Source organism: Zeus faber, assembly GCF_960531495.2.
Source record: "Zeus faber genome assembly, chromosome: 18".
Classification (NCBI taxonomy): domain Eukaryota; kingdom Metazoa; phylum Chordata; class Actinopteri; order Zeiformes; family Zeidae; genus Zeus; species Zeus faber.
The window spans coordinates 12,226,034-12,250,573 of record NC_137210.1 but is presented as its reverse complement, the minus strand read 5'-3'; the positions used below and the strand labels follow the sequence as shown (position 1 = coordinate 12,250,573).

The 24,540-nt window shown below is 43.9% G+C and overlaps 1 protein-coding gene across 1 annotated transcript; it reads right to left on the bottom strand.

Moving 5' to 3' along the window:
- Nucleotides 1-734: 734 nt before the first annotated feature.
- Nucleotides 735-23,281, bottom strand: LOC307244228 (uncharacterized protein). Its single transcript, XM_080019337.1, has 23 exons — nucleotides 23,107-23,281; nucleotides 21,686-21,777; nucleotides 21,413-21,478; nucleotides 21,213-21,310; nucleotides 17,993-18,268; nucleotides 17,305-17,396; nucleotides 16,754-16,908; nucleotides 15,990-16,314; nucleotides 15,530-15,672; nucleotides 15,099-15,251; nucleotides 14,791-14,824; nucleotides 13,498-13,725; nucleotides 10,512-11,020; nucleotides 5,260-5,387; nucleotides 5,052-5,168; nucleotides 4,573-4,689; nucleotides 4,368-4,463; nucleotides 4,056-4,288; nucleotides 3,473-3,519; nucleotides 3,329-3,372; nucleotides 2,253-2,321; nucleotides 2,017-2,167; nucleotides 735-1,912 (listed from the first exon to the last, which is right to left on the bottom strand). Exons 2-23 carry the CDS (start codon nucleotides 21,740-21,742, stop codon nucleotides 1,787-1,789), a joined length of 3,264 nt encoding a protein of 1,087 aa, XP_079875463.1. The 5' UTR covers nucleotides 21,743-21,777; nucleotides 23,107-23,281; the 3' UTR covers nucleotides 735-1,786.
- Between the last annotated feature and the right edge of the window lie 1,259 nt (nucleotides 23,282-24,540).

The following is a 24,540-nucleotide window of genomic DNA, read 5'->3' as shown; positions in this document are numbered from 1 at the left end:
TCAGATAGATCTCATTCTTTTTCCAAGCATTTTTTACCAGTTCTAAATAGGAATTGTTGACCATAAATCAACAAACCATGTTCTTGGCAGTACCCTCTTTGCTGTACATTTAGCTTAAAACGAGTAAACAGTGCTACTAAAGTGACCATGAGGACTTCTCTTTAAATGAACAAAAAAATAATAATATAAATATTTATGGAACTTGTCTGATCATTATAGGGTAGTTACTGTGTTGCTCAAACTTCCTGCCCCAAAGGATGCTTTACTTCAATTCTTCAATTTTACTGTATTTTTTTGTCTTGTCCATTTTTGTACACATAATTGTTTTAACTGTTAAGTCTTGTTATGCTTTGGTAATGTAAAGCATGCTTGTCATGCCAAAAAAGCAAAATTTTAATTGAATTTAGGGGGGTCAAACGGGGTCAGCGGAGGACAGCAGCAGACCTGTTAGACAGTCCAGTCCGTAAATACACCTGATCAGACCATGTAACGCTGTACGAGACAGTTTTAGGATTAGGAGCCTTAAGACTGATACATCAATAAATAGAAAAAGGATTGGAGCAAGTTTGGGGCCGCACGGCACATAACCTCCCAATTTTAGTCTGAGCCTCGTAAACCGAAACACCGGCTGCAGATATACAAGGTGGAAAAGACAGACAAAAAAATAAATAAATAAAGTTTTGGACTCGTTCACGATGAATGTCCACAAAAATGTCAGAGCAAAGAAACACAAGTCGATCTAAAAATTTTAATATAACTCCAAAAATCTATAGTTCGTAGTCGGTCAGTGGTGCGTACATTCTCCGGAACTGTGTATAAAAAAAACTGTCAGAGAGAGATGCTCCTGGACAGAGCGGTAAACAGCTCTACCAAACAGAGGTGCGGCGGTTGTGTCTGGCTTAAGGGAACTCTGGAGAAGATTCTGGAAAGTGGGATTTCCCCCAAATGTAGATCTGATAAAAATGTACCTCATCCCTTTTCTGTCCCTTTCTTTGCAGTGAAACACCTCTATGTGTTATCAAGACATTCAGGTAAGTTTATAGGACATTGTTAAAACAAAACTTTTTTTTTTTTTTACACATGGCTACAATTGTGCAGATGTTGTACCCCCTGGACACTAGCAACATAGGAACTTCCTTTTAAACAAAAGTTGATCTAACCTAGAGCATTTTACCCCCTTGTTTGATTTGGATTGACATTAGCAGGCCTTTCGATATCCATGTGGATTCTTTTAGGGTTCGTAATCTTAGTTTATTCCACAGGAATCCAAGAACGGCCCGGGGTGGGCGGTGAGCACGAAAGAAAAGACGGAAAACTCGAAATTGAAAGGAGATAGCAGCCAAACGCAGATGACCTGGAGGCTGCTGGTCCATCGTCCGTCTTTGTGTCAGGGCCAGATTAAACAAGGGGAGACATTTAATCCCACTAAATTGAGCTTCACTTCACTACATCCACTGAGTTCACACCTTCACATAAATCTTTATTCATCATGTTTCTGCGGCTGAAATCGTCCATCGATAGCCCTAAAAACTGAACCTGGAAAACCTCTGAGAACTAAGTCAATGTCTTCACAACACTGTTTTAAAGTAACACTGACTTGTTGTTGCATTGCGACATAGTTCCTTTGTCCCATTCGAACCCGAATGAAGTCCATGACGTGACAACGGATTTTTTTTTTTTTTAAGAAATATGCTCAGTTGATACTGAAATGTGTTTTTTTTTTTTTTGAACTCAGTATGAGCCGTGTTCTTGGCGAGGGCTACGGCGAAAGCGAGTTCTTCCCGTTTTAGCGTGTCTGCTGTCGATGGAGGTAAAGAATCAGATCGCGGATCTCGTCGCGTTTCCGCCGCACCTGCTGCCGCGGGAACCAGCGCTCGAGACGCAGCGGGAGCTCGAAGTGCAGCACGGGGTCCTGGGAGAGAGAGAGAGCGAAACAGCAGTTTTTGTAGGTTTTTTGGTTTTTTTTTCGGACGACCGAAAACTAAACCCGGCTCACTTTGCCGCGTCCCTTTTTACCTTCAGGAAGCTCTCGACGTACTGCAGCAGGTAGACGCCGCAGTCGGTGCAGTTATCCTGCAACGGCACTCGACAGTGGGAGCTCTTCATCTGCTCGGCGCTGAAGTCCCTGGTGGAGGAGCGGCGGACCTCCCACTCCGACTGCAGGTACCTGAGGGGCAGCGAGGGGACGTCAGCCGCCTCCGACACACAGGGGGACACGCTCACGGGCGGAGAAAAGGACGATCGGTACTTACTCTCGCAGGAGCTTGAAGATCCGCTCGTGGAGGGAGAGCTTGAGGGAGTCCATGATGAGGATGCAGGGCCTGCATGGAGGAGAGTCAGGATTAATGACTTGACTGGATATATATCTGGGGTTTTTTTTAACAATGAATTCCTAACCCTAAGCACTCAACACTACTTAATGATTTATGAGGCCATTTCCATTTACATTCAGCGGAGACAAAAATCCACAGCGGAGAACGTTGAAAGGAAACAAATTTTGTTGTTGCAAGCCTCAGGAGAGTCCATGCAAGAGAGAGTGGTTGAAAATGGAACCATGACAGTGTTAAGTTCTGTACTTTCCGGGCTCCAGCTGTGCATTTAGAGTTCTCTGTGGGCCCGCAACGGGTGTTCTGACAGCGCCACGCAGCGAACTTTCCTTTTTTCCCCCCTTTCACACGAAGATTATGACCCTCGGTGGAACCGCTGTTTGGAACTGGAATAATCTACTATTGTTGGGGCTTAACAGCTTTGCGAGGTGGAGAAAATAAGGGATAAAAAGAATAACATTGAATAAAAAGTGAAGTAAAGATAAAAAGATATATTATAATTGTTATGATCCTTAATAACAAATATATAAAAACAGCCCCCCAAAAAAGACAAAACAGAAATAGTCAAATATATAATTAATAATTAAATGAATAATAATGAATAATGAATAATTGTTTTTACAGATTATACAAAATGTAGTATAATGCACAGGATAAATTATTGTAATGGATATATAGTGTATAAATTATAAATATGAATCATTACTTTGTAATAACTATCTCATTACAGTATGTATTAGAACCAATTTATGACCTTGGAAATGTGAATGAATCTTGATATAAAGATAATCCCTGAATTTCAGAGATGTTTGAGGGAGTTGTATTTAGAATTGATTTATTATGATCAGATCTCATATTTTACATATCACCATATAGAGTAATACAATATCATGAACCTCAGCTCATTTTGAATTATCATGTATATCATGATAATACAGTCTATATTATCCGGCTGTATACATCACTACACAAAGCCGTCTACTCTATTGACTGGTACTCACCTCTTGCACACAGTATCGCTCTCACAAGTCTGTTCTGTGCAGGTCTACAAAAAAAAATAATCAAAAAAATGGCCTTGAAATTAGGAAAATAGGAGAATAAACAAGGATCGTCAATTGTTAGTGCAGAGGAAAGAGCATTTCTACCAGTGGTCCGGGTGGGGGCTCGGCTGTCGAATCCTCCGGAGCTTTTTCTGAAACACAAATGAGGAAGAAAAAAAAGAAAAACAGAAAAGAAAAAAAGAAATAAGACAAACACTCTCTCTGTTCGGACCAATAAAAAGCAGCCTGTGCTGCTGATCTAATCCTATCTTATCCAGAGTCAGACACGTCCAGAAACTGATAGGGATGAAATGACACCGAGACTGGTGTTGGGGTCAGCCTGATAAATATCAGTTAGAAGCAACACCTCCAATAATAAGAAATACAACTCCAGGAGCGACTTCTGCTTTCTGCTTTAGACACATGATAACTATGCAGAATACTTCAAACCAGTAAAAGAAATTATAATGATTAAAAAAATAAAAGTAAAATAAGATAACTTTGGTGAAAAGAACAATTCTCCCTGAACACTGTATGTGTTTTATCATTATTCCCTGAGCCCCAACCAGCTAAACTTCTAACTTCTAAATCTAAACTACTCCGTGATAGCGATGGAGTGTCGAAAGTCATATCAACAGATGCATAAACTTTAGGATTCAGACAGTAAGGCCAAGCTTGACACACGTACCAGTCGCTGCATCCGAAGTGGAAGTGGCACCGGTGGTGATGGTGGGCGGAAGTGTTGTCGGAGCGTCGGATATAGCACCGTTGATCTTCTCGGGCTCCTCTGCCTCCTCCGGCACCCGGGCGTGGCTCGACCCTCCATCCCACCTTCTCCTCTGGGGGTCTAGGCCCGTGCGGCTCAGAAGGCAGGGCTCCTCCAGGCCGGGGAAGCAGATGACGACTAGATACCAATGAGCCCTGAAGCAGACGGGGTAAAACCCTTACAAACTTGAGTATTGGTACTTATAAGTGCCGTTCCTTTGGGCATGTCACTCACTCCTGATTGACCGGCACAAACAGGAAGTCCTTGTTGAAGATGTCCACGTGGCGTGTCCACGTCTTCACGCGCTGGTGCCGTCGCTGCCTCTGACTGCTGGAGAGCACAGAACGGAAACAAAATAAAAGATGGCCAAAAAAAAAGAATAATTGAAAAAATAAACGTTTTCAACCCTACAGCATTCTGCAAATCAAGGTGCACGTACGAGGCGCTGGTGGTGTCCTCGCTGGCGTTGTCCCGGCGCGTCAGCTGCTTGTAGAAGAAGCTGCTGAAGACATGCGAGCGCTCGGCCACAGCGGCGGGAGCGTTCTGCAGCAGGTACCTGAGAAAGGGAGCGCCCGCTGGGTCAGTCAACTCCAATTCATGGGGGCTCAACGCACAGGCCCGTTGGGGGCATCCGGCCCACAAGACAATGTGGACCAATGCAGGCATCGGCACATGTTTATCAAATATTGTTAAATCAGGGCCCGCAAATCAACTTCAACATCACAGCGCTTAATTAATCCACGCAATTTTACTTGATTTTTGGGGACTTTTCAAGATGTTTTATGATGACTATGATTATTATGTCTATTGTAAGAGACATTGCATAGTAGTGTTCATCGCAGCCGCAATGGGAGAATACAGACCAAGGTCATTTTACTTTGAGAGCCTGCTCTAATGGATTCACTGGGTTCGGCTCACTTGAGGTAGAAGTCAATGATGACATCATTGAGATATCGGCCGCTGTCGAGGCACCGCAGATCCTCCATGGTCACAGTGATGCGTCCTTTCGACGGCGGCGGAGGAAACTGGATGAGCCTAAGAAGAGGAAAATGAGAAAAAAAAAACCTTAATCAAGAACGTTGTACTATGCAGGTTTTCAACATGAGGGTGGTCCCGGCTGACTCGCCTGCGTGCCAGGCTGTCGTGTTTAAACTTGGTCCAGCTGGAGTCTGGGAGCAACAGCTCCACTGAGTAGGATTCTCCTGTTCTGCGATGGCGCAGGATGGGTAAGGGACTGGCCTCCACGCCGCTCTCCTGTGGGAAGACATTTGCATAGAACTCCTGATTTTAAAATACATGTCAATTAGTTAGTTAAGCCAAAATTGTCACGTATATCTAACGTACGGCTGTGACGGTACGATTTTTTTTGTCAGTCAGTGTGCATTACAATAACAGGATAAAATAGATAGTTTACAAAAATGCACAGGGCTAACATTTCAATGAGGAATTATAAACTTATTTTTATATGTGTAAATCGTCTGTGTCAGCTCTCTGTGCACCCTGAATACAGAGAGCCGCGCAGCGTTCCTCCAAATGAAACAACTAAAAACAGTGGTTGTTGTAGTTGTAGTTGTTTATTTGGAGGAACCGGGACAGGGCACGGAGCCGTTCCTCCGTGCGCTCCGTTCGCATTGAACCGTGCGCTCCGTTCGCATTGAACAGCCGAATCCAATGAGACTGACAAAAATTCTGAGTGGGGTACAACCCTAGAAATTATTTGTAATAATCGGGGACGCATAAAACCCCCGTATGTTTAATGGACTGTCCCTCCCCTTTGCTTGTGACGAGCGGAGCAACTGAAAAGTTTCTCCGGAAGCCCTTGAACATAGAACGGAAAACAGTCAATGATGATAATAAACAATGATTATTGTGTTTATATTACATATCACACACCGTATGCATTCCTGTAACTTTCCCCAGCAAAAAAATTAAATACAAAAAAATATATAAACATATGTTATTATTTGCAGCGATGACTGTAATGAACTGGACCCTGCGGTGACGCCATGTGACCACGGTAATGCGGTTATCGTCATAGCCCTAATCCAACGGATAACTACAAATCACTGAATACTATCCGCTTCAATTCCAGATAACCTGCGGAGGAAGGTAGAGCACATAAGAATTTTAGATATAGCTGCATGCTGCAATACACGGGGTCCAGTTCAGCCGTGTTACGTACGTATTTCAGTTTTCCGGGTTCTCTGAAACGCAGGACGAGATCAGCTCCTCCCGGTATGCGGTCTGCACAGTGCAACTCTCCGAATGCAAATGACCACCCCGAGACGGAAAGTGGACTTACACAACGTCGGTTCATGATGTCACAAGTGGAAGTTCCCAACAACACGGTTCCATTCAAACGGATTAAAAACTGCGCGTCCCTCAGAGGCATTTCCTCAAATTATTTATATTTTGGGACTAAAAACGGACGCGATTCAGACCCGTTGCTCTGGAGCTGCAAGCTAACTCTATGTGTGAGGCCATAAACATGGAATATGTGATTATAATATTATTATAATGATTATTCAATGCGTTTCAGTATTTTGCGGTGTTTATCCTGATGATGATGAAAGTAGCTCAGGCATTTAATTGGCACCGAAATCGAAAAATCGATTTCGAACTTCAAAATTACAAGCAGACCCGCCAGTAAACAAATGCAGTGTGAGCTGGGGGTGTGGACTACGGCTCCTGTGACTCCGAACCGACATTCACAAAATTTGGTTGGGAGTTGGGAGAGCTGCGGTGGCCTCCGCAGAGGTGTCCATTGTGTCGCATCCCTCAACACACACTGCACCTGCCCACCTGGCACTAGGGCTGCAGGAACTCAATTCTAATAGAATTTGAAGATTTGAAAAAATAATAACAATAAAGTTCAATATAAGTTCATCCAGTTCGTTGCACAGTGAACGCACATCAGAGAAAAATGTTCCCGGTAGCGGTGTGCCACGTCCGTGGAGACACGAGCGTACCGCGGCGTTTCCCTCTCCTCCGGCGTTTCACTGTGTGTACAAGGGAGAGTGCACCTTTGACCAGAATGTCCAGAAATTCCACAGATGTGGCGATCAAAGTGGGAAATAAACCTGACCATCACGGGACAGAATGTTCTCTAGTGCAACCACCGCCTCGCAAGAACACATGGCAACGTTTTTTTCAGGGGTGCTCAGCCCCACAGCAGAGCAGAAGCAGGAAACTGAGTAAACTAAATAAATCTACAGTATTTATTTGCCTTGGAGAAAAGATCACTCTGATTGGAGCTGCATAACCCTGCCTAAAGAGGGCATAATATGTGTGAAGAAGGGGTGTCGAGGTGTCGGTGTCTAGACTTTTAAATATCAATATATGGTAGAAGAATAAAAAATAAAACGTGTGCATTAGGAGTGTTTCCGCACTCATACTGTACCACCCACACTAGGGATATTCCCAACAACTAATTCCCCTGACGTTTAAACGGAAGTTTAAAGGGGGCCTATTATGCAAAACTAACTTTTTCAGTGCTTGTGCACATACATTAGGGTCTCTGATGGTCCTACTACTAACTACACACAAACTGTGAAATAAGACAACACAGTCAGGTTTTTGTGAGCCGTCTGTTTCAGAAAACATGTGGTGAAATGAGCCGTTCAGCTTTGCTGCCCTGATACATGTCAGCCCTATTGTTAAGAATTTTGCGATTGTACATTAACAGAAAAAATACAACAAATTAATAATTTCAACTAACATGTATTCATTCATTCTTTTTTTATTATCGTTATGAAGCGTTATTACAGTCAGTTTTTGTTATTGTTCCAGATAGCGAAGACACTGGTCAGTCACAATATAAAAAAAAAATCTATTTATATATATATATATAACTTCACAACGTAACTCCACAAGTTGCCTGTGCGTTGTTTGGGGATGATGATGGACCCTGAGTATTGCTGCCTGCAGCTATAATTTTATTTTATTTTCAGGCGTAGAAATGGCGCCTGTCGAAATGTTTACTTCGACAGGCAAAAGTCGAAATAAACATTTAAATTATGCCTTGTAGATCTACTATGAGTGAAGATTCAGCAACTGGATTACTTATTTTAGACCAGTTGACTAGTCTGATGGTATCCGTGTTGACTAGTGAGGGTTGGTAATCGACTAGTCGACTAAGGCGCACATCCCTAGTAAACACACCGTCCTCGTCCGATCCACCACTCACTCTCCATTGCTGTCGTACTTCACTGAGAACCCAATATGTTCCCATGAGGCTAATTTAAAAGAAGCAGGCGGGTCCCAGCTCCTGTGTGTCACTCATTTGCACTCGCCATAGTGTGACTGACAGACGATCATTCCGTGTGGAACTCATGCTTGTGAAATTTGGTTCCGCATTACGTTCAATCTTCACACTCCTTATGACTGCATTCTGCATTATAATTATTTTCAAATAAAATGATTTTCTTTATGAAAACAAGATTTGGTCTTTAGTGTCTTTTTCCAAAAATGTATCTTACATAAGGCTGTGACAGTATGCAATTTTTTCTTACCCTGGTGAAAGCAACGTATATATTTTTTTGTCAGTGGACATTATAATAACAGGATAACATTTCAATGAGGAATTATAAATAAGCGGCATGGTTCTCCGTGCACTCCGATCCCGATGAGCCGTGCCCCGTTCATAGTCTCATTGAACAGCCAAATCCGATTAGACTGACACAATTTGGGTACATCCCGAGAAATAATTAATAATAATCGGACACACAAAAAAGAAATCCCCCCCCCATTTCATAGTCTCCAGTAACTTCCACCAGCAGAAAAATCAAATAGAAAATAAATAAATATATATACAGATGTGGACAAATTTGTTGGTGCCCTTACAGCTCATTGACACAATGCTTCACTCCTCCTGAAGAATTTTCTCATGCATGCCTTGGGTATGTCAGAGTCAAGCAAAGAAACTGTAAAAAGAGATTGATTTTTGCTAAAGAGATCAATTTATATTCTAAAATAGCATGGACAAAAATGATGGGACGCTTAACCTAATATTTTGTTGGACAACCTTTAGAGGCAATCACTGCAATCAAGCGCTTTCTGTAGCTCTCAATGAGACTTCTGCACCTGTCAACAGGTAGTTTGGCCCACTCTACCTGAGCAAACTGCTCCAGCTGTCTCAGGTTTGGAAGGGTGCCTTCTCCAGACTGCATGTTTCAGCTCTTTCCATAGATGTTCGATAGGATTCAGATCAGGGAAGGCCACTTCAGAATAGTCCAATCTTTTGTTGTTATCCATTCTTGGGTGCTTTTAGCTGTGTGTTTTTGGTCATTATCCTGTTGGAGGACCCATGACCTCGTGCGACTAAGAGAGCTTTCAATGCACCCCGTGCCAGACGCAGCAAAGCAGCCCCAAAACATAATCAAGCCTCCTCCATGTTTCACAGTAGGTATGGTGTTCTTTTCCTTGAAAGCGTCATTTTTTTAATCTGTGAACATAGAGCTGATGTGACTTTCCAAGAAGCTCCAGTTTTGAACAAGAAGCTCATCTGTCCAAAGGATATTCTCCCTGAAGCATTGTGGCTTGTCAAATTGTCATTGTAGCAAATTCCAGTCTGGATTTTTTATGTTTCTCTTTCAAAAGTGGAGACCTCCTGGGTTTTCTTCCATGGAGCCCACTGTCACTCAAAGAGCGACGGATGGTGCGATCAGACACTGATGTACCTTGATCTTGGGAGTTCAGCTTGTATCTCTTTGGAAGTTGTCCTTGGCTCTTTTTCTACCACTCGCACTATCCTTCTGTTCAATCTGGCGTCCAGGAAGGTTGGCCACAGTCCCATGGACCTTAAACTTCTAAATAATATTTTCAACTGTCACAGGAACATCAAGCTGCTTGGAGATGGTGGTTTGAAATATCACTATAATCCAATTATTTATAATCTTTTCTAAGGGGTACCAACAAATCTGTCCAGGCCATTTTAGAATATAATTGTTCTCTTGAGCAATTATTTATCTATTTTTTTACAGTGTCTTTGCTATACTCTATGACATACCAAAGGCATGCAGGAAAATTGCTTTTGATTTCGTCACTTTTCAGGAGGAATGAAGCATTATATATATATATATATATATATATATATATATACACACATACATACATATATACACACACACACACACACACACACACACACACACACACACACACACACACACACACACACACACACACACACACACACATACACACACACACACACACACACTTGTTGGGATGATTAATAAGCTCAATACCACGGTGATGTCACATAACCCCGGTAATGCAGTCATTGTCACAGCCAGGGGGGTTGTTTTATAATCAGGGCCGTCTTATATTTAGGTCCATAAGGCACTTCAAAAAGTTACATTTAAGGCCCCTACTAACCTGAGCAGAGGTCTCAGCGTTTTCCTCTTTCAGCTTGGCCCCATCTGAGACGGGCGGAGACTCTGTGCCTCTCTTCGGCGTCTGCGGCTTTGGTGCTGGCTCCATCTGCGGATCGGTCGGCTTGACGTGCAAGTCTGCCTCTCTCTCCGATTCTGATTGTGAATCGCTCTGTTCCTGGTCCAGGTCCAGTTCCGGGTCCGGGTCCAGTTCCGGGTCTGGATCCAGGTCCGAGTCAGGCTGCAGGCGGCGGCAGTCCTGGCCCAGCAGGGAGAGCAGCTGTGGGTCCAGCCCGGACCACCTGATCAAGGCTAGACTGCGGTCTATGGGGATAGCTGAGGAGTGGATGTCCTCCAGCTCGCTCAGGACGTCCACACCGGAGGCCACGGCGGGTTTCTGGTCGGTCAAGTTGTTGAAGCAGGCGATGTCCAGGCAGGAGCGCAGGAAGGCCATCTCCACGCCCTCCAGAGGACCTTGCAGACTCACCAGGACGAAGGGGCTCACCTGCACCGCTGCAATGCAAACGACAGCACAAAATTGAAAAAAACGTAAGCATAGAACTTCAGTCTGACATAAAGGTAAACGCCGACAGCCCGTCGGGAGCACCTGTACATTTCCCGTGGCCTGGGAGTAATTTTACTTCATTTCGAACTCAAGTTCTTACTATGCCTTGAGCTGTCTCTAGACAGCTCCACTGGAAAAAGCCCCTTTAAACCAACCAAGTCTCAATTTGGCCTTAACAGGCTGTGGGCCACTATGGCCACTCGGGAACCCATCATATGGCCCGCCCCCCAGGTATATATTCTTGGTCACCGCCTGTCATACTTCTTTGCTTATTCTGCTCTCCGCTGTTGGAAGCAAGCCTTCTTTTCGGAAATTGAAAAAGGAAAATTAAGGAATGATTATGTCGGCTGCGGACTTGAAGACGTCAGGGCTGTGGCGCGCACATGACCCGCAGGGATACTCGTCCGCTGTCTGGGCCATGCACTCACGGAGGCGGCACTGTCGTTCTTTTGCGTCGACTGCTAGAGTCTGCCGCTGGAACTAATCCGCCAACGGGCCGACATCTTCGGTTCCCTCCCCAGTCGCCCCCATGCTGCAGAAAGGCCTACGAGCGACTTGGGGGCGGGGGATTGGCTCTCCCGTCCTCGGTCATTGTTTCGAGGCCACCCTCCCCCGCCTCTCTGGATCTTCCTAAGCATCCTTGCCAGGTTGATCAGGAGGAGTGGGCCGCACACCAGGAGTTGCGGGACTTTCAAGCAGCCCAGTGGGGCTCCAAGGTGGAGGAGAGGAAGGAGAAGAGCCAGGTGGGGAGTCACATGGTGTTGTTCACAAACCGTCCCAGGGGCCTTTTCAGCAGGAGCTGCTGCGCCTCCTGGAGCGGGCTGTGGCGAAGCTGGGGATCCTGTGGGCAGACCCCGAGCCCACAGCTCCCTCCATGCTGGGCTTATTTTACAGGGGGCTGCATCTCGGCCTCCCCAACCGCATCACCTCCCGGCGCTGGAGGATTTCACCAAGGAGGTAAGGCCGTCTTGGGGCGCTCCTCAGAAGATGCGCTCCCCTATCCCTGGACACTGAGCCGGAGTTGGGATACCTGGCTATGCCCCCCCCCCCCGGAGGAATTGGTAGCTTCCCACCTGTGCTCCTCCCTGAAGTCCTACAAGGCAAAGGGTTTTCGGTTGAAGAGGTGTGCGGTGCTGCTTCTTGGTCTACCCCACACACGTTTACCAGATTCTACGGTCTCGACATGATGGCATCAGCACTGGCACAGGCTGTTTTGACAGCGGCCAGGTGTTAGCCGGCGTACAGAGTTACGCTGTGCGGTTGAGAGTGGTTACGGTCAAGTGATACAAGCTCAGCTGCATGTGGAATCCCCACCCACAAGCAAGGCGGTGGGGCAAAAACACTAGCACACACACACACACACACACACACACACACACACACACACACACACACACACACACACACACACACACACACACACACACACACACGAGTGAACATTGTATTTGGACTTACTTACATTGTTGTAGCTTAAGTTCAATTTCAGTGAACGTGTGTGTAAAGCTTTGTGATACTTTTGATATGTTTGATACTTGAATATAAATATAATAATTTGAACATTGGAGCAAACTAACTTATTTTCTTTAGGAAAAAGTGTAGGCTAATTGTTTTGTGTGTCTCGCCTTGCACAAATGTACAATGATTGGTGTACTTCAAGTGAGTTTTTGAGGGTGCACCCATAGCTATAGCACACCTTGAAAACTCAGTATTCAGATGGGATACTTGGTCAGTTTGTTCTTGTAACCTGGATAACTTTCCTCCCAGATGAACATAGTGGCCAAATTTATAATTAGTGGTACACGGTGCATCAACAAATGTGGTTAGCCTACTAAATTAGTGGTCTGGTGGTTTGCGCGTACAGGGTGGCCTGGGATGGAGTCAAATTCCTGGCCTGAATTATTGTTTCAGTCGGCCCCTGCTTAAAGGCGCACATTTTTTATGCCTGTCAAACGTGATTAATGTCAGTGTATTAATAGCAACTCAGGCTTCACATGTAAGCGTTCAAAAAATGTTCAAATAAATCCGTGTTTGTCAAATATCTTTAGCACACAGGAAAATACGGGGAATGTCACAACTCCATCTACCAGAGTGTACGCTAGTATCAGAGAATTAATTTTAACAGCTTTTAAGACCGTTTTAAGATAAGTTTAACAAAAACCAAGATTGTTTTTGGAAAAATCTCTCTGATTCAATGAGGTAATTATGATATATTTGGTACAGGAGTTGATTCTATGATCTTTAGTGCAAAAGAACTTTCTGCTGAACTCATTTTGACTCTTCAGACTGTTGTTGAATGACTTTCAAGGCCTAATATTTTTTAAACGAATTTAAGAATTTAAGACCTCCTGAGACATTTCGAGGACCCGCAGACACCTTGATGTGCGGTACGTGTCCAAACAGTTTTTACATTATGTGTGCTCACCACTGAGTGTGTCTCTGCGCTCTTTCCCTGAAAGCTCGCGGAGGAAGGTCCGCACGGCCTGCGCCTGAGCGTCGGACACCAGGAGCAGGATGAGAGTGGCGGGGTGGAGGTGCTCGTCGCGGTCGTAGTGTAGTCCCCGAGCCTCCAGCTCGTACTTTTCCCACACGCTGTATCTCCTCAGCTCTCTGAGCTCCAGGGAAAAGGACATCTGCACCAGGCTGGTGGCGTCTGACACCAAAGAGAGACGGAGTTAACAGTGACGTTACAGATGACACACCGCTGTTATATCCACCTGCGTTATGATACATTGGACGAGGGCTTGGTTTCAAAATGAACAAATAAATTGGCTTTTATTCCATTTCTGAATCGAGACAATTGTAAGATCAATACTTTCTTTAAGGTTATGCAGCCAGTTCCCATTTCAACCAAACACTACTATAGTCACAAATGAATGGCCAAATCAAATTGCTGTATTAGAACGAATTTGTTCAATTAAACATTTTTGTACTGCACATTAGATGGTATACTGAAAAGTTGGCAGCAATTCTAAATGTTTCAATTATGTATAAAATGTCGATATATCAACTTGTCAATATCGAATCGACTGACCTGAAATTTAATTACACCCCAAATATTTTTTCTTTAAATATGAAAGAAGGCCACCTGGATTTGGATTCAGTATTTCTTTCTTACAATGTCAGAACATTCCCATTATAAATTACTTTCTATAAATAAACTTTTATTTATGACTTTCTAAGTAGATTGTGTTTTATTGGGTACAACCACTTATACCGGTTTACAAAAATTGGAAGTAAAGGTCCCATGTGCCGTTTGAGTGAGCACTTATTTAGAATCCGAGTCGGGCTGGCTTAGAGGGAATTACTGTTATACTCTGGTTTAGCGCATTTTACAATATACTGTATTACAAGTCTAAAAGTACGAGTACAAGCCTTATTTCCATGAATAGAAAAGCATGTTTTTTTCCTCCGTAGATCAGAGGTCGTCCACTAAGCCCCTTACTGTCGCTCCCTGAAGATGGCTTCCAGGAGGTCAAAGATTAACGGGGAGGGACAGCTCGGAGGGGCTAATCCACATACACCTAACACACCCAGACGGCCGGGCCAAATACACGGTAGTCATCTCCAAAACATCGCAAGGCTATTGATGGGTCAAAAAAAAAAAGGTCCCGATATTTCATTTTGCCTAACCGCCCAGCCCTAAAGTAAGTTATATGAACACAGCGTCTAATAACAACAACTAATAGTACCACTTTCTGAGGATTGACAGCATTACCTATTAGTGGCAAGATGAGTCTTTGTCCGTTTATCTGTAAAGGGGAGAGAAAGTGTCTTACAGCTCTTATCCTGTACCCATTTAACACCAGCAACACTGCGATTTAAATCTGTGTTGATGGAGAGTTTGTCAAATTGATATATATTGATCTAGAAATGCTACTAATATGTAATGAACAATGCTTCACAATAGCTTTATTTACTTATAACTTTTTTACTTAGATAGTGTAAATACTGGGCTGAACTAGTGTATCTCACAAAATACATGTTGACGAATATCATAATTGTCAGAATGTCTAGAAATGTTACCATGATGTCTCCGTTAGCCTCCGCCCTGTAGCTGGCGTAGTGCAACGTGTAGAAAGGCATGGTGATGCACGAGTAGTCTGGAGTGGAGATGGAGCACAAGCCGAGGTCTGGCGCAAAGTCACCTGGCGAGTCGTCCAGCACCACCGGTATTACCTGCAACACGCACGCACACACGCAGGCACGCAGGCGCACACACACGCAGGCACACACACACACACTGCATTAGTCATTATTATCGTGTAAAACAGTTCAGGTTGAGTTTTAACTCTTGTTGGGCCACGCCCCTATCGGATGGGATGGGATGGATTCCTTTCTTCTTTCTGTACACTGAGAACACAAAGTGGGTACTCGAAGACCCTCGGTTACTCAACAGTACTTTTCCCGAGTGTATGCAACCCCCAACAAAAGGCGTATCGTATTATTCACCCCACCTGCGAGTCAGTATCCTCCGAGGCGTCTTCCCGCGGAGGCGTTGCCTGGGGGTCCGCCTCCACCATGCAGACCAGCGAAGGGCTGGACGGGCTACGGGGCGGGGAAGGTTTGTCCGCTTCACTTTCGTCGCTGGACAACACAACTGAAATAAAAGGACATTTTTTCGTGGAAATGTACGCAAAGTGTTTTTAGGGCAAAGATCAAACTTGGGCTTCCAAATTTGAGCCAAGGTCAGCGGTGATCCTCGCAGACAGACGGGAGAGAGCCCAAGGGGAACACGGCGAGCAACACACACACACACACACACACACACACACACACACACACACACACACACACACACACACACACACACACACACACACACACACACACACACACACACACACACACACACACACACATCTTTTAATGGCATTTTACTGGTCTTGCATATGGATGGAGAGCTCATATACTCACTGGGTGTCGACAGCCTGGCGTCGTCCTGGCTACCGGCCGCACTCTGTTGAGGTCTAATCGCAGTCTCTCCGACACCCGGCGACGGCTGGCTGGCGCTCAGGCTCCCACCACCGGCCGAATCACCCTGGTCTCCCCCCATGGCAACCTGCGTGAGCCCATGGTCCTCGGCGTTGCCCCTAGCGGCGCCGTCCGCAACAGGTCGTTTAGCGGGATCGGATTCCGCGTCGCTCTTACCTTCCCCGGGGAGGCGGAGCACGCTCCTCCTGCGGCTCTTGGGCGAGGGCGCCCCTTTGGAGGGGCTGGTTAGGGTGTCGCTCGCCCTCTTCTGCTTAGACGAGAGAGAGAGGGGAGGGGACTTTCTTCGGTGTTCTTTTGGTTTGGAAAGAGCTTCGATATGGAAATGAAAAGCGGTTCAAGATCAGGGTCAGACAACCAATTTTTTATTTTTTTTTTAACCACGGTCAAGAATGAAATCCTGTGTGTGACCTGCGGTTAAAGGCTTCGCTCTAAACATTTAACACAATTGTTTGAAAACAAATGCTGAGGTTCAAAATGTCATAATACAATTCATTAGCAACTGAATGATGACCTTCAAGGGGCTACTCTGGAGCATTTTGTTTGGGATATTTTCACGCTGTTCATTGATATTCCTTTTTGTCATGTCACTACATGCTACGGGATCTCTTTGCCGTAGTAGTCGCCCACTGAACAATCAACATGCTTTTTTTGAGACCATTCAGAGCTGGGACCTTTGCGATACCCACCGTGGCTCGTTCTGCTTCAAATCCGGGATCCGTTACTCTGCCCTCGCTGCTTCCTTCAGAGACTCGGCCCGAGGCCCCTGCGGGCGCCAGGCTCACTGACAACCCGTCGCCGTCTGTGCCACACTCCAGCCGCGGTGCTGAAAACCAGTGTGATACTAGCCTCGGCAAAGTAGCACATGGAATGGAAAAACACACATTCAAGGTGTGAGGGCAGAATATTGAGGGTATATTCAACTGCTATTTGTTTCCACGGCGCTATAAAAGTCCGGGGACGAGGCCAGGAGTATAAGTGAACCTCTCCAACTAGACGGACCATTACAGAATGGGGGGGTGGGGTTGGCCTTAACAGAAGCTGTAGAGAAGGGAGACGACAGGAGAGGGGATACACATCCACTGGGCAAAATTATTCTGTTGTTACCAAAACTAGCCTGGAAAATCCCTACCATCACTAGTGTGTGTGTGTGTGTGTGTGGGTGGGTGGGTGTGTGTGTGTGCGTCTTTGTGCCTGTGTCTATACATATATGTATGTGTGTGTACACGTGTGTACAAACTTGGTGCCTCTGAGTGCCCGTAGTCCTCTCCAATGATCACCTCCCTGACTTCTTGGTCAGATTCCTCCTCCGACCTGCTCCTGTGACTTAATCTGCGAAGACGGAAAAACCATCAGGAAGAACTCCCCGCGCCACGCGGTCACACGTAGCGCGGAATTTTGCTCGCTGCTTATTTTTTTTTATACATCCTAAAAAGTACTTAATTACAAAATGGCCCAAACAAAAATGGCCCATTAAAACAAAAAACACTATGTGATGAGAACGGCCATCGCTGGGGTTGTAAATCCCTCATTGTGGCACGACTTCAGTCGAATGATCTGCCTTTTTTTTTTCTGCCTGGAAAATAGGGAGCACCAGGGGGCACTGGAGGCCAAACAAGAAGGTCATTTCTCTTCAAAACATTTAAACCCAGCAGCAGAAATACCTCCAGTAAAAGAAAATACCTCCTAGGGCATTTATGGCTACATTGAGACATTTTTCACAGGCGATGTGTATGTTGAAGATTAAAAGCTCTATTCGGTGAGTAAGGCATATGGAACATCACATATGAAGAATATAGTAGGAAAGAAAGGTAGCTCCCCCCTTTAAATTCCCGAACAAATAAAACGGAAAATAAAGATATATGCAATTTTTTTTTTTATGCGAGCACAAGGTTAAACATTAAACACTTTTTGCTGCCGTTCCGGACCTTGTGGTTGGGCCAGTCGGCCTCTGGTTGTGTTTGGGAGCAGCGCTGCCGTTCTTCTGGGCCAAGCCCTCTCTCCTGGCCTCCCTCTGATCCGACCTTCTGTCCGTCCGTCTGCTCTTCTGCCTGGGCGGGGATCCCTCTCTCCTCTGGCCGTTCTGCTTGGGCGAGGCGGCCGCCCGTCCGCCATTTTCCATGAGCCGACTCTGGCTAGTCCTGTCCAGATAGGCGCGGCCCAGCTCCGTCTTCAGGACATCTTCGAGGCGCAGGCGGGGGAAACTACAGAGCGCAGCAAGGGTAGAGACGCTGGTTTCATTTCTTCATTTCACGACTCGTCTTCATCGTGGAGCAATAAGAAACTTATGCGACCAAAAGTACAAAATTACATCAGCTGGACAAACATGGAGATATTATATGAAACTGCAAGGATACACGGCGGCAGATAAGCCCTGGGCAAATATGTGTGATCGTGATAAGTTCAAGCGGGAAAATTGGTGGCGACTTATTTGTTATCGCAAAGCAGGGGCATGTAGACTACACAGAAAAGACTAGATGGTCTGTTGGCTGCCAGTAGGTCCTAGGTTCAAACTCGACTGGGGTCAGGGTTCGCTATTTGGGGCCTTTTGGTGGAAGGTTTGCATGCTCGTGTTCTCTGGTCGTCCACTGTGTTCTTAATAGTTTGGATGGGCCACATACAAAGCGCAAATTTCCTCCCACTCATTTGTGGGTGATATGCTCATTGGTAGTTTTTTTATCCATTAAAAAATAATCCCTACTCTAACTCAACTAGTGCAATTGCCCTATTTTATGTGTCTTAAATACTGATCATCCTTATATAAAGAAATCAATAGTCAATTGAAAAAGTTTATGGTAACTCTCCCTCCGCCTTGATGTAGATTCTGGAACTTCTTGGCACTTTAAACACAGAACATGTAAAATAGTGAATACTAAGAGTTAGAGCTCCATCTTGTGGACATTTGGGAAACCGCAATCAATGGTCGAAACGGTGCAATTTGCAATTAATGATAGACCGATTCAATGGAAGTAATACAACTATATAATGTCAATTATTATGACTAATATTAAGTTCAATTTTAATGTAATCCGTTGTAATGTTTTAGGGACGACTGCTCAAGGTCTCTTCAAACATGGGGAGAACAGACAAAGGAGAACAGGAAAAATCCAGACAAGACGCTCAAGAGACCAGGTTATCTGGTCTCTGCATTTATTTCTCATAGATATCTGAATTTCATCTGAGAAGCAGAATCTCAGAGACAGATAACCGTGAGGTGAATGCTAAGGTGAGTGAGAAAAGGGATTAGACTCAATAGCCATTATAACCTGTTATTTTCCCCACATACGCTTGACCAAACTGTCAATTGTCAGTGACATAGAATTATTATGATCTCAGCACCTCCGCAGTACTCCATGTTTACATTGTGTTTGGCAATGTTTCTGCCTGCTCTTGTGGTATCGCCTCACTTAGCTTTCTTTATGTAGAAAGCCATATAAATAAATAAATAAATAAATAGATTAATTAATTAATTAATTAATTAATTAATTAATTAATTGGTTGATTGATTTGTTAATACATAGAAAAATGAATATTCTGATACATAAATATATGAATAAATAACCAAACAAATAATCAAACAAATATCAATCTCTGTATGTCTGTCCGTCTGTCTGTATGTACTGTATGCATGCATGTCCCTTGATTATCTCGACAACCGCTTATCCGATCTACTTCACAATTGGCAGGTGTATTGCTGGGCACCCAAGGACATGCAGTGTCGAAGCTGGTGCTATTTGGACACGCGACATGTGTAATATTAATAAACTTTCAATAAACAGCGAACAGCGAGCAGGTGGGGGGTGAGACTTCAGGCTTCAGACTTCAGACTTTAAGCGGCAGTTTCATCTTCCATTGTGGAACGCAGGACTGAATCACTGACATTTTGTTAAACTGTGCCTTTACAATAATGAATGGGCATGTACTAGTAATAATCATTTTCCTCCTACAGCACTAACACTATTGATAAGCAATCAAAAAATATAATTTTTTGATTGCTTATATATTTATAATATTTTTATATATATTTATAAATATATTTTCATAGTTGATAGATGGAGCGTAAAATGCATCAATATATCAATTTTCTGAGGGTTCTAGCATGGAGGTTTGTATATCTAAATTAGATGAACCAACAAAAAGTAGAAGCATCTGAGCATGAAATGCTTCTCAAACAGACCCAGGCCCTCAAACCTCATTGCACCAATAAATAATCAAAGTTTTAAATGAGGCAGACTACATTTAAGTGAATTCCTCTAATATTTACTACAGTGATAAGAGTCTCAATTTAGTCTATTGAATATTGAAGAGTATAAGCCCTCGGTCTAAAAGGTTAAGTGAACGAAGGGAATACATGCAATGGTTTTGTGACTAAATTCCAAAAATAATGGGAATATGATTGTTTACAGAGAAAACTATGGTAACTCTTCACCATAGTTCTCAATGCAATCCTTGATCTATACAAGTATGGATCAAAAATAAAAACGACCTCTCTTATAAGACCTAAATCTCTAATTTAAAAAAAAATTATAATGAAAAGGGGTCAGTGTTTCCCTGAGTTTGGGTGGACAAGCAGGTTGCAAAATTACAGAAAGCCTCAAATGATGCCATGTCCAATTAGAGGGAGCATCTGCAGGTCGTGCAATTCAATTCAATCTTTAGTGTCCACCAAAGAGAATTTCATTTGCAGACAGCAACAATAAATAGTGGATTAAATCCTTTATAGCCGGGGCCTGTTTTACTGCCAAGCACTGGGGAGTTCTAATTTCGGCCGATCTTTGAAGCACATTTGATTGAGCTAACGCTTGATTTGAGCTAAAAAAATAATACAAATAAATTGAGTCTGGAAAGATTTTTACATTTGTTTATAATGGTTCATCAAAGAATATGTTTTAACATGAAACATTCATGTACAGTGTTTTAGAAAGAAATAAAAACCTTATCGGGTCACATTATTGACATGCTGACATAAGAGGCTAATCAGTAATCAGCTTTCCCAACACTGTTCACTGTTTTTAAGTGATTTGATTTTTTCTTTTATGCCACATTTCTGAACCATGACACAGTTGAATATTTGGAAAATGATGTAAAAAAAAAAAATATATATATATATATGAAAAGAAATACTAGAAATGTATTTTTCAGGCCTACCTGCTGTGAGCCTCGTTGGGATCAAACCACGGCGTTCCATTTCTGTGCGGGGAATCAGGATATCTGGTTTTATATCCTGCAACCTTGGTCAGGTGAAACTGTTTTGGGGGAGGGAGACAGTGGTGGGGATTCCTCCGTTATGGCTCTATTAGCGCTGCAATGAGCACATCTTTTCTACTTGTTTGGAGGGATTTCCTTACCTGAGCCTCTAACTTCCCATGATCCGACGAGGGACGTTTCCGGGAGAGTTTGAGTGGGTTCCCCATCTAAAACAAAGAAAGGAAACCGTTACCGCGTTAATGTAAATAAAAATACATTTATAGCCATAAAAGTGGATAACTGGAAACTTTGTAAAACTCAAGATATTTTGATGTTAAGAGACATAATCTGTTTCTGAACAGTAAATGATCAATAATGTTATGAAGCTGCTTCGAGTAAAAAGGAATGCATTCACAGATTGGGTTTATACGTACCAAGTTATCGTTGTCAGCAAGATGCGAGACGGTTTTGGATTTTCTGTGGGCCATCATGCTCCAAGTTTGGGTTGGACAAAGTCCTTAACAAACTGCGACACATGAAATAAATAATATACAATTATTATTTTGCATTTTTCTTCAAAGTCAGAGAGTAACCTCCATTCGCCTGGATTTTCTAATGGATATGGAATTTCTATGACTCATTACACCAGAAAAATTATTATTACAATTAATGTTGCAACATGGCCATTAACTAATAAAATATAATAGTCATATTGTATGGATAGATAGTCTTGAGGCGTCTAATTAGAGGAAAGCAACAAGTTGCACAGGCGAAATCTTATACGATCAATCCGGGGTTTCCAAAGCTATCCCCGAGTTCAATTTAATACTATTTGAGACCTTTTTCAGACAAATTCTAACGAAAATAAAGACTTCATCCAATCATCGTCTCTTATTCAATAAAGGTAGTGGGTACAGGGTAGGGGTACGTGTTGGGTAATGATGGGGTAGGTTATGAACTAGATGGTTCTGTGTAGCAGGTACGTATGAAGGTAAGCGTTAGGCTCAGCGGCAAACTTGGGCTTTTACATCAGGAGGTGGAGGGGAATAAAATCATATATGAATCACCCTATGTATATGTGACAAATAATCTCTTGAACTTAACTTGGAACTTGAACAAGTGAATGATGAAATGGACCTCAAACTCCAATGTATGACTAATTACTGACTTTTACGGCCTAATATTTGTTGAAAGACACTTTTGAAGAACCTGCCGCCACCCTGCACCGGCTGGCTTTCGGGTTTCGCCGTTGGAAACCGGGATCAAGTTGATTTTGACTGTGGCGGCCCTTTCTTGTACACGTTCACAACTGAAACGCCATCCCATTCCTCTATTTTCCGGCCACAAAAGTAAAGACGCGTTATTGTGCTCGTTTCGCTCGCACATGGGGTTGTATTGTGGTTTTGTTTGGTGTTTTCTCACTGGAACAGTAATCACATTTTAACAAAGCCTCGGCTGTTACACTAAATGGGATCATAGCCATGTTTCTATCTGGAGTTATTTTTTTTGGGGGGGGGGGTTAATCGCATATTAACTTTTTTTTATTTTAACCTTGTTGTTTTTTTTTTATTATTGCCCGTCGTTTGGACGCGGGCTGCCTGTCTGGTTTGCGGCTAACCCATTAAGCTAAGCCGCTAAGCGTGGAAGGCAGCACGGTGCCTGTTTCCTATGCCGAACCGAATGCTGGTGACGGCCGGGTCAGCCGGCGCCCTTTCACTCCGCTAAGCGGCGGAACGACACCCGAGTCAACTTCATCCGAGCGACACGCCACGGCAGCGGCGCGGCTGGTTGCCTGCGTTACAACGGACTAGCCGACGGATCGCAGTGGCTCCAGCTCCATCGCTCGCGGGCTCACCTCGCACAGCTCCCTGCCGACCGGGAGTGTCTTCGATCAGAGACGATCCACGGGAGGACATAGATATGAAAAAGAAGTCGCTGTTTTCCGGTTCCGGTACCCGTTCCCACCAGCACCGCGGAATCATAATAAACACACGTTTATTGTTGTCGGTGGGTTTTTTTTTTTTTGTTTTTTTTTTTCCCCACACACACACACACACACACACACACACACACACACACACGCACACACACTTCCTGGTTTATTTTGAACTTCCGGTGACGCCGGAAATGAACTCTCTTTGTGGGACAACGATGCGAGGCGCGCGAGTGGGGAAGCGCAAATCCCAAGTCAATGCTGCGTTCAGCTGAGGCGGGAGCTCGGAGACCTCCGACCTCCAACTGGGAAGAGCGAGGGAGGAACGGCCGCTTATGTGGGAATTTCGGGCCAGGCCGAAATTCCCGAGGACAAGGCCGACGTCACAGTGCAGTGACCGGGCAGAGCGTCGACGGTGAAACTGTTAGTCCCTTTGCATTGTTTTGTTTGTTTGTTTTGTTTTGTTGTTGTTGTCTTTTTTTTTTGGAAAAGGGCGTCTGACGCCAAACTAAAGTACTCTGTGGTTTAAGTTGCTGTGTAGATGATTGTATATTTCGCATGCTTTGTCAAACAATCACAAATCTGCAGCGAGCGTCCATGTTTTCCCGAACGGGGGGAATGGAACACTGTTTATAGCGCTACGGATTTGGAATTTCCGATTTACCATGTGTAATGGAACGCAGCATTAGTTCATTAGTAGTAAATATGTATATTATATATAATAATACTTATATATTTATAACTATATATCCCGAGACGGGCAAAAACACATTGAAATGTATCCAGATACAAATTACAAACGTATGCCCTTTAAATGTATCAAAACGAATGACTTGTGTGAGCAATCCTATTTAATTAAAATTCACGTGACTTGTATTTCAAAACACAAAACTGCATAAAGTAACGTGCCATTTACTGTCGTTATCCCTGTCACCGAGGGAACCAAGCAAGCCCAAAACAATGTCTCGCATGAATAAAAAATATTATTCACTATCCATAAAACCTTTAACCTTTTCCTTTCCCTTATATAAATGACCATGTGTTTTAATCGGTCCTTTCCTTCAGTTGTTTTTGGGCAGAACTAGTATTTCTTGCATCACACGCCCCCAACTTGTTTTCTCAAGCCACGTTAAATAATATTTTAATTATTTTGCTTTATTCTGTAATTTTACATTTGCACGTAGGTTTCTAATGACCTAGAGAGTAGATGCGGGTCGTGTGGTCGCGAGTAATCAAATAGGGCGTACAACTTCAGTTGGTCAGGCGTCAAGTCCACCACAGCCACCACCCCTTCCGCCCCCATGAGGAGACATGGGGAGGTAATGGCCCAATTGGTGTTTTCTAAGTTTGCAATGA